A 17,856-nucleotide genomic window follows, 5' to 3' on the forward strand; every position below is an offset into this window, starting at 1 on the left:
TCGACTCTGCAGAGACACTTGACTCTGGAAACACTCGACTCTGGATACAATCGACACTAGAAACACTCGAATCTGCAGAAACACTCGACTCTGCAGAAACACTCGACTCTGCAGAAACACTCGACTCTGGAAACAATCGACACTAGAAACACTCGAATCTGGATACAATCGACACTAGAAACACTCGAATCTCCAGAAACACTCGCCTCTGCAGAAACACTCGACTCTGCGGAAACACTCGACTCTGGAAACACTCGACTCTGGATACAATCGACACTAGAAACACTCGACTCTGGATACAATCGACACTAGAAACACTCGACTCTGCAGAAACACTCGACTCTGCAGAAACACTCGACTCTAGAAACACTCGACTCTAGAAACACTCGACTCTAGAAACACTCGACTCTAGAAACACTCGACTCTGCAGAAACACTAGACTGCAGAAACACTTGACTCTGCAGAAACACTCGACTGCAGAAACACTCGACTCTAGAAACACTTGACTCTGAAGAAACACTCGTCTCTAGAAACACTCGAATCAGTAGAAACACTCCAGTCTAGAAATAGTGGACTCTCTTGAAACACTGGACTCTAGAAACTCTTGACTCTAGAAACACTCGACTCTGCATAAACCCTCGACTCTGCAGAGACACTTGACTCTGGAAACACTCGACTCTGGATACAATCGACACTAGAAACACTCGACTCTGCAGAAACACTCGACTCTGCAGAAACACTCGACTCTAGAAACACTCGACTCTAGAAACACTCGACTCTAGAAACACTCGACTCTGCAGAAACACTCGACTCTAGAAACACTCGACTCTGCAGAAACACTAGACTGCAGAAACACTTGACTCTGCAGAAACACTCGACTGCAGAAACACTCGACTCTAGAAACACTTGACTCTGAAGAAACACTCGTCTCTAGAAACACTCGAATCAGTAGAAACACTCCAGTCTAGAAATAGTGGACTCTCTTGAAACACTGGACTCTAGAAACTCTTGACTCTAGAAACACTCGACTCTGCAGAAACACTCGACTCTGCAGAAACACTCGACTGCAGAAACACTCGACTGCACAGAAACACTCGACTGTAGAAACACTAGACTGTAGAAACACTAGACTCTAGAAACACTAGACTCTAGAAACTCTTGACTCTAGAAACACTCGACTCTGCAGAAACACTCGACTCTAGAAACACTCGACTCTGCAGAAACACTCGACTCTGCAGAAACACTCGACTCTAGAAACACTCGACTCTAGAAACACTCGACTCTAGAAACACTCGACTCTAGAAACACTCGACTCTGCAGAAACACTCGACTCTGCAGAAACACTCGACTCTGGATACAATCGACACTAGAAACACTCGACTCTGCAGTAACACTCGACTCTGCGGAAACACTCGACTCTGCAGAAACACTTGACTCTGCAGAAACACTCGACTGCAGAAACACTCGACTCTAGAAACACTTGACTCTGAAGAAACACTCGTCTCTAGAAACACTCGAATCAGTAGAAACACTCCAGTCTAGAAATAGTGGACTCTCTTGAAACACTGGACTCTAGAAACTCTTGACTCTAGAAACACTCGACTCTGCATAAACCCTCGACTCTTCAGAGACACTTGACTCTGGAAACACTCGACTCTGGATACAATCGACACTAGAAACACTCGAATCTGCAGAAACACTCGACTCTGCAGAAACACTCGACTCTGCAGAAACACTCGACTCTGCAGAAACACTAGACTCTGCAGAAACACTCGACTCTGGAAACAATCGACACTAGAAACACTCGAATCTGGATACAATCGACACTAGAAACACTCGAATCTGCAGAAACACTCGCCTCTGCAGTAACACTCGACTCTGCGGAAACACTCGACTCTGGAAACACTCGACTCTGGATACAATCGACACTAGAAACACTCGACTCTGGATACAATCGACACTAGAAACACTCGACTCTGCAGAAACACTCGACTCTGCAGAAACACTAGACTCTAGAAACACTCGACTCTGCAGAAACACTCGACTCTAGAAACACTCGACTCTGCAGAAACACTCGACTGCAGAAACACTCGACTCTGCAGAAACACTCAACTCTGCAGAAACACTCAACTCTAGAAACACTCGACTCTAGAAACACTCGAATCTGTAGAAACACTCCAGTCTAGAAATAGTGGACTCTCTTGAAACACTGGACTCTAGAAACTCTTGACTCTAGAAACACTCGACTCTGCATAAACCCTCGACTCTGCATAAACCCTCGACTCTGCAGAGACACTTGACTCTGGAAACACTTGACTCTGGATACAATCGACACTAGAAACACTCGAATCTGCAGAAACACTCGAATCTGCAGAAACACTCGACTCTGCAGAAACACTCGACTCTGCAGAAACACTCGACTCTGGATACAATCGACACTAGAAACACTCGAATCTGGATACAATCGACACTAGAAACACTCGACTCTGCAGAAACACTCGACTCTGCAGAAACACTCGACTCTGCAGAAACACTCGACTCTGGAAACACTCGACTCTGGAAACACTCGACTCTGGAAACACTCGACTCTGCAGAAACACTCGACTCTGCAGAAACACTCGACTCTGCAGAAACACTCGACTGCACAGAAACACTCGACTGCACAGAAACACTCGACTGCACAGAAACACTCGACTGTAGAAACACTCGACTGTAGAAACACTCGACTCTAGAAACACTCGACTCTGCAGAAACACTAGACTCTAGAAACACTCGACTCTGCAGAAACACTCGACTCTAGAAACACTCGACTCTAGAAACACTCGACTCTGCAGAAACATTCGACTCTGCAGAAACACTCGACTCTGCAGAAACACTCGACTCTGGATACAATCGACACTAGAAACACTCGACTCTGCAGTAACACTCGACTCTGCGGAAACACTCGACTCTGCGGAAACACTCGACTCTGCGGAAACACTCGACTCTGCGGAAACACTCGACTCTGCGGAAACACTCGACTCTGCAGAAACACTCGACTCTAGAAACACTTGACTCTGAAGAAACACTCGTCTCTAGAAACACTCGAATCAGTAGAAACACTCCAGTCTAGAAATAGTGGACTCTCTTGAAACACTGGACTCTAGAAACTCTTGACTCTAGAAACACTCGACTCTGCATAAACCCTCGACTCTGCAGAGACACTTGACTCTGGAAACACTCGACTCTGGATACAATCGACACTAGAAACACTCGAATCTGCAGAAACACTCGACTCTGCAGAAACACTCGACTCTGCAGAAACACTCGACTCTGGAAACAATCGACACTAGAAACACTCGAATCTGGATACAATCGACACTAGAAACACTCGAATCTCCAGAAACACTCGCCTCTGCAGAAACACTCGCCTCTGCGGAAACACTCGACTCTGCGGAAACACTCGACTCTGGATACAATCGACACTAGAAACACTCGACTCTGGATACAATCGACACTAGAAACACTCGACTCTGCAGAAACACTCGACTCTGCAGAAACACTCGACTCTAGAAACACTCGACTCTAGAAACACTCGACTCTAGAAACACTCGACTCTGCAGAAACACTCGACTCTAGAAACACTCGACTCTGCAGAAACACTAGACTGCAGAAACACTTGACTCTGCAGAAACACTCGACTGCAGAAACACTCGACTCTAGAAACACTTGACTCTGAAGAAACACTCGTCTCTAGAAACACTCGAATCAGTAGAAACACTCCAGTCTAGAAATAGTGGACTCTCTTGAAACACTGGACTCTAGAAACTCTTGACTCTAGAAACACTCGACTCTGCATAAACCCTCGACTCTGCAGAGACACTTGACTCTGGAAACACTCGACTCTGGATACAATCGACACTAGAAACACTCGACTCTGCAGAAACACTCGACTCTGCAGAAACACTCGACTCTGCAGAAACACTCGACTCTGCAGAAACACTCGACTCTGGAAACACTCGACTCTGGATACAATCGACACTAGAAACACTCGAATCTGGATACAATCGACACTAGAAACACTCGACTCTGGATACAATCGACACTAGAAACACTCGACTCTGCAGAAACACTCGACTCTGCAGAAACACTAGACTCTAGAAACACTCGACTCTGCAGAAACACTCGACTCTAGAAACACTCGACTCTGGATACAATCGACACTAGAAACACTCGACTCTGCAGAAACACTAGACTCTGCAGAAACACTCGACTCTGCAGAAACACTCGACTCTGCAGAAACACTCGACTCTGCAGAAACACTCGACTCTGCAGAAACACTCGACTCTAGAAACACTCGACTCTGCAGAAACACTCGACTCTAGAAACACTTGAATCTGTAGAAACACTCCAGTCTAGAAACACTGGACTCTAGAAACACTCGACTGCACAGAAACACTCGACTGTAGAAACACTCGACTCTGCAGAAAGCTTTTGACTAACTAGATGATGTGAGCTGCATGTTCATGCCGGATCGGCAGGTTACTACTGGAGCCGGATCAGGAGGTTCCTACTGGAGCCGGATCGGCAGGTTCCTACTGGAGCCGGATCGGCAGGTTCTCTGGAAACACTCGACTCTGCAGAAACACTCGACTCTGCAGAAACACTCGACTCTGCAGAAACACTCGACTCTGCAGAAACACTCGACTCTGCAGAAACACTCAACTGCAGAAACACTCGACTCTGCAGAAACACTTGACTCTGCAGAAACACTCGACTCTGCAGAAACACTTGAATCTAGAAACACTCGACTCTGTAGAAACACTCGACTCTGCAGAAACACTTGAATCTAGAAACACTCGACTCTGTAGAAACACTCGACTCTGTAGAAACACTCGACTCTGCAGAAACTCGGCTGCAGAAACACCCGACTGCAGAAACACCCGACTGTAGAAACACTCGACTCTAGAAACACTCGACTCTGCAGAAACACTCGAGTCCTCAGAAACACTCGACACTAGAAGCACTCGATTGCAGAAACACTCGACTCTGGAGAAACACTCGACTCTGCAGAAAGACTTGAATCTAGAAACACTCGACTCTGCAGAAACACTTGACTCTAGAAACACATTAAACTCTAGAAACACTCGACTCTGCAGAAAGCTTTTGACTAACTAGATGATGTGAGCTGCATGTTCATGCCGGATCGGCAGGTTCCTACTGGAGCCGGATCAGGAGGTTCCTACTGGAGCCGGATCGGCAGGTTCCTACTGGAGCCGGATCGGCAGGTTCCTGGAAACACTAGACTGCAGAAACACTCGACTCTGCAGAAACACTCGACTCTGCAGAAACACTCGACTCTAGAAACACTCGAATCTGTAGAAACACTCCAGTCTAGAAACACTGGACTCTAGAAACACTCGACTGCACAGAAACACTCGACTGTAGAAACACTAGACTGTAGAAACACTCGACTCTAGAAACTCTTGACTCTAGAAACACTCGACTCTGCAGAAACACTCGACTCTGCAGAAACACTCGACTCTGCAGAGACACTCGACTCTGGAAACACTCGACTCTGGATACAATTGACACTAGAAACACTCGACTCTGCAGAAACACTCGACTCTGCGGAAACACTCGACACTAGAAACACTCGACTCTGCAGAAACCCTTGACTCTGCAGAAACCCTTGACTCTAGATACAATCAACACTAGAAACACTCAACTCTGCAGAAACACTCGACTCTGCAGAAACACTCGACTGCAGAAACACTCGACTCTGCAGAAACACTCGACTCTGCAGAAACACTCGACTCTGCAGAAACACTCGACTGCACAGAAACACTCGACTGTAGAAACACTCGACTGTAGAAACACTCGACTGTAGAAACACTCGACTCTAGAAACACTCGACTCTGCAGAAACACTCGACTCTGCAGAGACACTCGACTCTGGAAACACTCGACTCTGGATACAATCGACACTAGAAACACTCGACTCTGCAGAAACACTCGACTCTGCGGAAACACTCGACTCTGGAAACACTCGACTCTGCGGAAACACTCGACTCTGGAAACACTCGACTCTGCAGAAACACTCGACTCTGGAAACACTCGACTCTGCAGAAACACTAGCCTGTAGAAACACTCGACTCTAGAAACTCTTGACTCTAGAAACTCTTGACTCTGCAGAAACCCTTGACTCTAGATACAATCAACACTAGAAACACTCAACTCTGCAGAAACACTCGACTGCAGAAACACTCGACTGCAGAAACACTCGACTCTGCAGAAACACTCGACTGCACAGAAACACTCGACTGTAGAAACACTCGACTGTAGAAACTCTTGACTCTAGAAACACTCGACTCTGTAGAAACACTCGACTCTGCAGAAACACTCGACTCTGCAGAGACACTCGACTCTGGAAACACTCGACTCTGGATACAATCGACACTAGAAACACTCGACTCTGCAGAAACACTCGACTCTGCAGAAACACTCGACTCTGCAGAAACACTCGACTCTGCGGAAACACTCGACTCTGGAAACACTCGACTCTGCAGAATCACTCGACTCTGGAAACACTCGACTCTGCAGAAACACTAGCCTGTAGAAACACTCGACTCTAGAAACTCTTGACTCTAGAAACTCTTGACTCTAGAAACACTCGACTCTGTAGAAACACTCGACTCTGCAGAAACACTCGACTCTGCAGAGACACTCGACTCTGGAAACACTCGACTCTGTAAACACTCGACTCTGGAAACACTCGACTCTGCAGAAACACTCGACTCTGCAGAGACACTCGACTCTGCAGAGACACTCGACTCTGGAAACACTCGACTCTGCAGAAACACTCGACTCTGCAGAGACACTCGACACTAGAAACACTCGACTCTGCAGAAACACTCGACTCTGTAGAAACACTCGACACTAGAAACACTCGACTCTGCAGAAACCCTTGACTCTGCAGAAACCCTTGACTCTGCAGAGACACTCGACTCTGCAGAAACACTTGAATCTAGAAACACTCGACTCTGTAGAAACACTCGACTCTAGAAACACTCGACTCTAGAAACACTCGACTCTAGAAACACTCGACTCTCGAAACACTCGAGTCCTCAGAAACACTCGATTGCAGAAACACTCGACTCTGGAGAAACACTCGACTCTGCAGAAAGACTTGAATCTAGAAACACTCGACTCTGCAGAAACACTTGACTCTAGAAACACATTAAACTCTAGAAACACTCGACTCTGCAGAAACACTTGACTCTGCAGAGACACTCGACTGCAGAAACACTCGACTGCAGAAACACTCGACTGCAGAAACACTCGACTCTGCAGAAACACTCGACTCTGCAGAAACACTTGAATCTAGAAACACTCGACTCTGTAGAAACACTCGACTCTGCAGAAACTCGGCTGCAGAAACACCCGACTGTAGAAACACTCGACTGTAGAAACACTCGACTCTAGAAACACTCGACTCTAGAAACACTCGACTCTCGAAACACTCGAGTCCTCAGAAACACTCGACACTAGAAGCACTCGATTGCAGAAACACTCGACTCTGGAGAAACACTCGACTCTGCAGAAAGACTTGAATCTAGAAACACGCGACTCTGCAGAAACACTTGACTCTAGAAACACATTAAACTCTAGAAACACTCGACTCTGCAGAAAGCTTTTGACTAACTAGATGATGTGAGCTGCATGTTCATGCCGGATCGGCAGGTTCCTACTGGAGCCGGATCAGGAGGTTCCTACTGGAGCCGGATCGGCAGGTTCCTACTGGAGCCGGATCGGCAAGTTCCTGGAGCCGGATCGGCAGGTTCCTGGAGGCTACATGGAGCGTTGTTCTTCCATCTGCTTCTTTAAAATGATCAGGAAGATGTTGAAGAAGTCGTAGTGACGTTCCTGCTGATCAAACCTCTTCCGCGTTTTCCAGATGACTAAACCGTGACGAGGACGCTGTTCGTCCTCCTTCACCTTCCGTGTCACATCCCATCAAGGAGAGTCTGCAGCGCTCTACACGCCTGTTTCCATCCGATTAAACTTTGATTTAGATTTTCAGTCTCTCCTTCAGCTCTCCTTGAGCTGATTGGTCCCGCCGCCCAGTGACATCCTCACCAGTGTGATGCTGAGACCTTCCATCATGTGTTTCTGATTTTTCTGCAGACCTGGTGGAGGCGAAGGTGGTCGGCATCCTGGACATCCTGGATGAAGAGAACCGTCTACCTCAACCCAGCGACCAGCACTTTACCGACGCTGTCCACAACAAACACAAGGACCATTTCCGCCTGACGGTAAGCCAAGCAGGGACCTGCACCTCCACAGGTTCAGGTGGAAGCTGGTCATGAAGAGATGAAGAAGCTGACGGGAAGTCTGCACTCGCTCACAATGAGCTGCTGCCATGTGATTGGCTGATTAGATGTTGTTGTTAACCAGCACAGATCTGGTAAGGTGGAGCTGGTTATAAAGCTGACCAAGACGAGCAGAAAATCTTCAAATCTAGAACCTAAAAGTTTGTAAAGAGGTGGACTTTTTATCTGATAGCGTCTCATGTCGACATAGACGACCACATTTAGATTTTAGATTTATTAGATTTATTAGATATCAGATTCCACCAATCAGAGAGCTTAAACTGACGGTAGCGTCCAATCAGGAGCAGCCAAAGATCAACAAGTGATGAGAAAAGCAGGAAATAATGATCCTCTATGGCTGGAATAAAGCCAAGAAGACGTTTGGGATGCAGCTGAGGTGGAGGTGCTGCAGTGAGGACAGCAGGTAGATAGTAGCAGGAAGACGTGTGGAAACATGGAAACAGTGTGTGTGTGTGTGTGTGTGTGTGTGTGTGTGTGTGTGTGTGTGTGTGTGTGTGTGTTTCAGACGTGAGAGAATGATGTGCAGATGAGAAAAGACTTGATCACTGCTGATCTATGTGTGTTATTTCTACAAATTTCTGGTTGCTCTTTATGCTGCTTTATCTGTTCATACATTCATTTTACATCATTTTAGCCTCAGAATCTGACAGCTGAGGCTGAAAACATCCCGTTTCCATGGAGACATGTTTCTGTGGAACTGTCACGTCTCCGTGGAAACGTCACGTCTGCATGCTGACTGGGATTAACAGGGTCCAGATTCATCTGGAAGCATCACAGAACGTTGTACCTTCTGGTGTGGATGAAGTTTCATCAGAAACCTGCTGACAGTCCAGTTGCTGAATCTTAATCTCTGTTTCCAGCTGCGAGGGACTGACAGGACTGGGAGTTACAGATGGAAAATACACAGGAACCTCCCTGAACAGCTGTGTGTGTGTGTCCCTCAGGTACCCAGGAAGTCCAAGCTGGCCGTCCACAGGAACGTGCGGGACGATGAAGGATTTATTGTCAGACACTTTGCAGGAGCTGTGTGCTACGAGACGGTGCGTCCACAAACACTCTGAAGGTCACGCTGAATGACTTGTTTGTTTTGCTTTGATCGCTGAGCGTTAGAAAACAGTTCAGAGCGGCGCTTCCAGCATGGAAGCAGTCACGAGATCAGACTGAGGACTGCTTCGCTTTGTGCTCGCTGCTTCTCTAAAACTGCCTTTTCTCTCTCAGACCAAGTTTGTGGAGAAGAACAACGACGCTCTGCACATGTCTCTGGAGTGTCTGATCAGTGAGTCCAAGGACCGCTTCGTCCACGAGTTGTTTGAAAACTCCAACAACAGCAAAGATGTGAAGCAGAAGGCCGGAAAGCTCAGCTTCATCAGCGTCGGGAACAAGTTCAAGGTGAGCAGAAAGCAGGTGTCACGTCGCAGAAGCTTTCTGTCCGGGGCTGTTGGCGGCGCTGAAAAGACTTCTGCAGGGACTTTTTAAAGCAGCTGAACTGACCCAGCGTCATCTTCATCCTGTCTCTCCTTTGAGATCTGTCCAGCCGGTAAAAGTCAGTCCAGTGTGGAGTCTTGTCGTGTGTCCTGCTGTCTTCCTGTCCTGTTGGCTTTAATGCATCAGGCGCGGTGGAGTCTGGAACGTAACAAACCTCAGCGTGGCATCAGAACCCGTTCTCAGATGGAAACTTGTCACTTTACAGGTCCAGAAGTATCGACGACTTTGTTTCAGGACCAAAGTATCCAGATTAGAGGCTTTTGTTGCATTGTTGAACAGAAAGACATCAGGCAGGATTTACCACCAGAAATGTCGCGTTTCCGAAGCCTCTCCAGCCATTGCTGTGTTTTAACCATCATGTGAGCCGGCAGAGACGCTTTGTACGCTTATTTTAGTGACGTGTTTGGGAGTTCGGCTCATTAAGCTGCCCTGCTTTATTAGATTCATGCAGGTATGTTGCTGCTTTATTGTTCTGCTTGGATATGCGTCGCAGACAAAGGGCTCATTTATAGCCGACAGGTGAGAGGAAACGACCGTCCACACGTAGAAATTAGACTCATATTCGCTCATGTTTCCAGTTCATGGACCAGCAGCTCCAGTTTTCCATTCTCATGTCATCAGGGCAGATGAACCTGTGTGTGTGTGTGTGTGTGTGTGTGTGTGTGTGTGTGTGTGTGTGTGTGTGTGTGTGTGTGTGTGTGTGTGTGTGTGTGTGTGTGTGTGTGTGTGTGTGTGTGTGTGTGTGTGTGTGTGTGGACTACCAGCAGGATGCTAAATAAATAACCAGCTAGTCGGTGTGATGCACAACTCTTTGTTTAGCCGACTTATCTCTGATTTGTCTCATAAAAACTTTCATGTGAAGGCGGCAGAACGACTGTTAGAAACGATCGTCTGCAACATGTCGGCTGGGATGAGACCGCTGCAGGTCTTACCTGCAACGCCACGCTGTGCTTACAGAGTTTCTGGTAGCCGTTATCTGCCCAGAACCAGGAAGAAGACGCTCCACAGAGATGCAGCTATTAACTGGCTGCCAACTTATTAAAAACCCTCCCGCCACCGGCTCATCTGGCTGTGATGGAGACGTGCTGTCAGTCAAAGCGTCACCCGCTACGCCTCATTAAAGGAGATCCTCCAGGCTAAAAGCCTGCTTGAGAATCAGCTCAGTCCTCCTGTGCAGGCTGGGAGGAGGTGTTGGAGGTCCACGGTGTGTTCTGCATACACCATCCACCCGCCTCCCCGAGAGGACGACTCCTTTCAGGACAAACTTCCTCTGGCTGGAGGTGCAGCTGAAGAATGAGGAAGGAGCTTAAATTAAACATAGAAAAGATGAAAATGTTCAGAAGAGACCAAATAAAATCCAGAACATGAAGCGTAAAGTAGAGAAAATTCACTCAGACAAGCAGCAGACGGAGGCTGCAGGTACGGACTGACCGCTGGAGGCAGGAAGAAGCTTCCAGAATCACAGACCGCCTGACATGCAGGAGATCATCCATCCATCCATCCATCATCCACCCATCCATCCATCATCCATCCATCCATCCATCATCCACCCATCCATCCATCATCCATCATCCATCCATCATTCCATCCATCCATCATTCCATCCATCCACCCATCCATCCATCATCCATCCATCCATCCATCATTCCATCCATCCATCATTCCATCCATCCATCCATCCATCCATCCATCATTCCATCCATCCATCATTCCATCCATCCATCCATCCATCCATCATCCACCCATCCATCCATCATCCACCCATCCATCCATCATCCATCCATCCATCATTCCATCCATCCATCCATCATCCACCCATCCATCATTCCATCCATCCACCCATCCATCCATCATCCATCCATCCATCCATCATCCACCCATCCATCCATCATCCATCCATCCATCCATCATCCACCCATCCATCCATCATCCACCCATCCATCCATCATCCATCCATCCATCCATCATCCACCCATCCATCCATCATCCACCCATCCATCCATCATCCACCCATCCATCCATCATCCATCCATCCATCCATCATCCACCCATCCATCCATCATCCACCCATCCATCATCATCCATCCATCCATCCATCATCCACCCATCCATCATCATCCATCCATCCATCCATCATCCACCCATCCATCCATCCATCCATCCATCCATCCATCATTCCATCCATCCATCATTCCATCCATCCACCCATCCATCCATCATCCATCCATCCATCCATCATCCACCCATCCATCCATCATCCATCCATCCATCCATCATCCACCCATCCATCCATCATCCACCCATCCATCCATCATCCATCCATCCATCCATCATCCACCCATCCATCCATCATCCATCCATCCATCCATCATCCACCCATCCATCCATCATCCACCCATCCATCCATCATCCATCCATCCATCCATCATCCACCCATCCATCCATCATCCATCCATCCATCCATCATCCACCCATCCATCCATCCATCATCCATCCATCCATCATTCATCCATCCATCATTCCATCCATCCATCCATCATCCATCCATCATCCATCTATCCATCATCATCCATCCATCCATCCATCCATCATCCATTCATCCATCCATCTATCATCATCATCCATCCATCATCCATCTATCATCCATCCATCCATCCATCATCCATCCATCATTACATCCATCCATCCATCCATCCATCTATCCATCATCCATCCATCATCATCATCCATCCATCCATCCATCATCCATCCATCCATCATTCCATCCATCCATCCATCATCCATCCATCCATCTATCCATCATCATCATCCATCTATCCATCATCCATCCATCCATCCATCCATCATCCATCCATCCATCATCCATCATCATCATCCATCTATCCATCATCATCCATCCATCCATCCATCTATCCATCATCCATCCATCATCATCATCCATCCATCCATCCATCATCCATCCATCCATCATTCCATCCATCTATCCATCATCATCCATCTATCCATCATCATCATCCATCTATCCATCATCATCCATCCATCCATCCATCATCCATCCATCCATCTATCATCATCATCCATCCATCATCCATCTATCATCCATCCATCCATCTATCATCATCCATCCATCCATCATCCATCCATCCATCCATCCATTCATCCATCATCCATCCATCCATCCATCCATCCACCTGACCAGATGCCCGAGCCACATCGACTGGTTCCTCTCAATGTGGCGGAGCAGTGGCTCTACTCTAATCTCTTCTCGGATGACCGAGCACCCTCCAGCACTCCCTCCAAGGACTCCAGAAAGGGTGGGTACTCTGAACTGCTGTTCGGTGCATAAGCACAGACAACAGTCAGGACCCGTCCCCCCACCCGGAGGTGGAGGGAAACTACCCTTTCATCCACCGGGGTAAACCCCAACGTGCAGGCACCAAGCTGGGGGCTGATGAGAATGCCCACACCTGCTCGGCGCCTCCCACCATGAGCAACTCCAGAGTGGAAGAAGGTCCAGCCCTTTTCGAGGGTACTGGTTCCAGAGCCCAAGCCATGCGTCGAGGTGAGTCCAACTATATCTAGTCAGAACCGCTCAACCTCGCGCACAAGCTCAGGCTCCTTCCCCACCAGAGAGGTGACGTTCCACGTCCCTAGAGCCAGCTTCTGCAGCCGGGGATCGGACCGCCAGGGTCCCCGCCCCTTGCTGCCGCCCAGCTCACACTGCACCCTTTCGGGCTGAGCCCGACCGGGCCCCATGGGTAAAGGCCCGACCACCAGACACTCACTCTCATGCCCCACCCCAAGGCCTGGCTCCAGAGGGGGGTCCCGGTAACCCAAGGGAACATATCTGCCCAGGTTTGTGTTCATCATGGAGGTGTTTGAGCCGTACCTGCTCTGGTCCCTCCCCTAGACACCTGTTTGCCATGGTGACCCTACCAGGGGCATAAAACCCCCGACAACATAGCTGCTAGGATCTTCAGGACACACAAACCCCTCCACCACGATAAGGTGACGGCTCAGGGAGGGGCTCTGTTCATTTGGACATTTAAACGACAAGACTTTAATTTACGTAGACATAAATTAAACATGAATCGTGTCTGAATGAACCTTTTACTGCCCCATTCAAGATTAAAGGAGAAATGATTTTTATTTGGCCCTTCAAGAAAATTAATTTTCATATATTTTAGTATTTTGTAGACAAGAATCGGACTTTGTTCAACAGGATTTTGAGCAAAGTTTTTACCCTAAATGATGCGAAATGTCTCAAACTATGAGATATTTTCCGTATGTAAAGAATTCAGCCAGCAGACCAGATTTATATGATCTGTAGCGTAAAACACCTCAATGTTTCCTTCAGACATCTGGACGGCAGTGCAGCCTGGTTATCAAACTATTCCTCTGTCTTTATACTTCCTGTTTTATTTCAGCTGACCTTCTTTAGACAGTTTCACCACTTCCTGCTTTCTGACAAAGTCGGATCATTTTTCCGGAACTCGGATTTCAGGCCGGACTCTTGTGGAAAGATGATCACGCTGTGATGAATCCGCTGTGTGGAGAGAGGATGTTTACCTCCTCCGTTTGATGCTAACCAGCGCCGAGCCGAGCCGCTAACGCCTCTTGTATCCATGATGATTTACAGAAAACACGAGGGAATACCGGACAACCACATCGGATGGAGGAGGAGGAGGAGGAGGAGGAGGAGGGGGGGGGGGGGAAGCTCTTCTTGGACTTTTATTCCAGGACGCTTTGATGTGCAGATATTTCATCCATTTAAAGAGCTGCTTCATATTCATGATGCCCTGCAGACTCCGTCCATCACTGCAGCATTAGATCCTCGGCACACAGGACCTGATCTGATCACAGCTGCATCCACACATCTGAAGGTCTTTATTAGTCCTGGACTCAGACTTACGACTTTAGGTGTGGATCTGGGAGCTGCCTTTGAAACTGTTGGCCGCAGTTTCTTCGTTTCTAGTGCGAAGCTCTCGGTTGGGATAAAAATGCTTTGAACCAGATTTAGGAGCATTCTCCTCTTCCTCTACTTGTGGGGTCCCCCAGGGGTCCATCCTTTGCCCACATATCTTCCTGCTCTACATGCTGCTGCTTTCCTTTCTTAAAACAAATAAGCTGAACTTTTTCCTGATAAGTTGAGCATCATCTTCTCAGGTTTTATGATTCAGAAATATCTGCAGGTCTTGCTGCTTCTAAACTCCAGTTTCTACCAGCAGGAACTGTTTCAGGAGGTGGAGGGAGGACATCAGTCCAGTCTCTCTTCAGGAGGGTTGTCTCCAGGTCGTCGTCCGTGTTTAGGTCACATCAATGTCGCGTGTTAATCAGAGTTTATGGAAGCTGAACGTTAAAGAGGAATTAGTCGTTGTTTTATCTTCCCAAGCTGCAGCACAGCCAACGAGCTGCCCCCCCCCCCCCCCAGCAGACACGCTTGTCTGACCGGATTGTGGTGCTGAACTGGTCTCAGGCTGGATTTAGATTTATTGCCTGTGAGCTTGAGTTGTTGTCTGTAGTCCAGCGGAGCTCCGTCCGATCTGTGATGGGGTTCTAGAGGAGGATCCAGGTAGGCGGGATGAGCAGCGCTTCAGGGGAAGTGATCCATGTTAATCAGTGCAGGTAACAGACATGCTGCCTCCTGGTGGGGGGGCTGAAACGTACCATTAGTCCCAGTTCAGACACAATGCATCATATAACCTCCTCATGACATGCTGTAATATCCGAGCAGTGTTGTGTGTTGACTCCGATGTGAGACATGTCCGAATCAACACGCATGTTACCGTGTCAGAGGAACTTCACCTGGAGAACATGGAGTCTCCTCCTGAAAGGAGACGGAACAAAAGGACATGAGTCATCTCCCAGGAGAGGCGTCAGCATGATGAAGACATGGAAGAAAGGTTTGCTGCAGCGGCGTCCACTGGGAGTCACATGGTCCGGTTGGACGGTGGTTCTGCTGAACGACCTCATCATGCTTCATCGTCCTGATCGCCGTGCTGATGTCTGCGTTTAGCTCGTCCAGCTGGTTCAGGCTGTTCTCTACATTTCTGACCTGTTACAGGAGAGTAACTCCTGGTTACTATGGTGACCATGTGGTCGGCGATCCGACAAACGGCGGCGCTGAAAAGATTTTTTCATTCGGAGCAGAAGGTCGCAGCAAACGCTGCTCTCTCTGCGCTCTCAGGGAAAATCGTTCCATTTAAGGTAAAATACCACAAACTAAAGCAGATTTCTTCAATATTTAATAGAAATGTTGAGAAATGGTTTGATTTTCATTTTAAATGCTAGCGATAAGTTCAGGTGGACGAAGTTCTTCCTGCTCACACCGGGATCCATAAGATCCAGCTTTGTGTCGACCTTCCAGACCTCAATGTGATCAATGAGCCAGACCATCACTGTGCTGGGGCTCTATGATAGATCTGCAATGTAGCACGACCAGCAGATCTATCTTAGAGCTGCAGCATGTTATGCTACGTTGTAGATCTGTCTTAGAACTGCAGGAGGTTGTGCTACTTTGCAGATCTATATCATTGAACTGCAGCATGTCATGCTACACTGCAGATCTATCCTAGATGAGCTTGTCGTGGTGTTGGCCAAGACGCAGGATGTAACCAGTGAGCTCTGCTGCGTCTCTTCACTGCCTCGCCGTGAGGTCGGGATTCGTTTAGTCCTTTTCTTAGTGATTTTATCTCTGAGCGAATGAAACCGACTGGAACCGCCACCAGGTGGCGACCAGATCACGTCTAATGAAACCGACTGGAACCGCAACCAGGTGGCGACCAGATCACGTCTAATGAAACCGACTGGAACCGCCACCAGGTGGCGACCGGATCACGTCTAATGAAACCGGTTGGAACCGCCACCAGGTGGCGACCGGATCACGTCTAATGAAACCGGTTGGAACCGCCACCAGGTGGCGACCGGATCACGTCTAATGAAACCGACTGGAACCGCCACCAGGTGGCGACCAGATCACGTCTAATGAAACCGACTGGAACCGCCACCAGGTGGCGACCAGATCACGTCTAATGAAACCGGTTGGAACCGCCACCAGGTGGCGACCGGATCACGTGTAATGAAACCGACTGGAACCGCCACCAGGTGGCGACCGGATCACGTCTAATGAAACCGACTGGAACCGCCACCAGGTGGCGACCGGATCACGTCTAATGAAACCGGTTGGAACCGCCACCAGGTGGCGACCGGATCACGTCTAATGAAACCGGTTGGAACCGCCACCAGGTGGCGACCGGATCACGTCTAATGAAACCGACTGGAACCGCCACCAGGTGGCGACCGGATCACGTCTAATCACGTCTAATGAAACCGACTGGAACCGCCACCAGGTGGCGACCAGATCACGTCTAATGAAACCGACTGGAACCGCCACCAGGTGGCGACCAGATCACGTCTAATGAAACCGGTTGGAACCGCCACCAGGTGGCGACCGGATCACGTGTAATGAAACCGACTGGAACCGCCACCAGGTGGCGACCGGATCACGTCTAATGAAACCGACTGGAACCGCCACCAGGTGGCGACCGGATCACGTCTAATGAAACCGGTTGGAACCGCCACCAGGTGGCGACCGGATCACGTCTAATGAAACCGGTTGGAACCGCCACCAGGTGGCGACCGGATCACGTCTAATGAAACCGACTGGAACCGCCACCAGGTGGCGACCGGATCACGTCTAATGAAACCGGTTGGAACCGCCACCAGGTGGCGACCGGATCACGTCTAATGAAACCGACTGGAACCGCCACCAGGTGGCGACCGGATCACGTCTAATCACGTCTAATGAAACCGGATCACGTCTAATGAAACCGCCTGGAACCGCCACCAGGTGGCGACCGGATCACGTCTAATGAAACCGGTTGGAACCGCCACCAGGTGGCGACCGGATCACGTCTAATGAAACCGGTTGGAACCGCCACCAGGTGGCGACCGGATCACGTGTAATGACGTGATCCGGTGGTCGACACAAAGCTGGATCC

General features: G+C 48.6%; 1 protein-coding gene across 3 annotated transcripts in view; it reads left to right on the forward strand.

The window, feature by feature from the left end:
- myo6a (myosin VIa) overlaps nucleotides 1–17,856 on the forward strand; it is a 190,010-nt gene that overhangs the window by 81,936 nt on the left and 90,218 nt on the right. For all 3 annotated transcript variants that reach the window (XM_079255818.1, XM_079255819.1, XM_079255820.1), the window contains exons 16-18: nucleotides 8,166–8,293; nucleotides 9,316–9,411; nucleotides 9,590–9,760. In XM_079255818.1, coding sequence (XP_079111944.1) covers nucleotides 8,166–8,293; nucleotides 9,316–9,411; nucleotides 9,590–9,760 — 395 coding nt within the window. The remainder of the gene's footprint in view (nucleotides 1–8,165; nucleotides 8,294–9,315; nucleotides 9,412–9,589; nucleotides 9,761–17,856) is intronic.

The sequence above is a fragment of the Telmatherina bonti genome, assembly GCF_933228915.1.
Source record: "Telmatherina bonti genome assembly, chromosome: 16".
In the NCBI taxonomy this organism is placed as follows: domain Eukaryota; kingdom Metazoa; phylum Chordata; class Actinopteri; order Atheriniformes; family Telmatherinidae; genus Telmatherina; species Telmatherina bonti.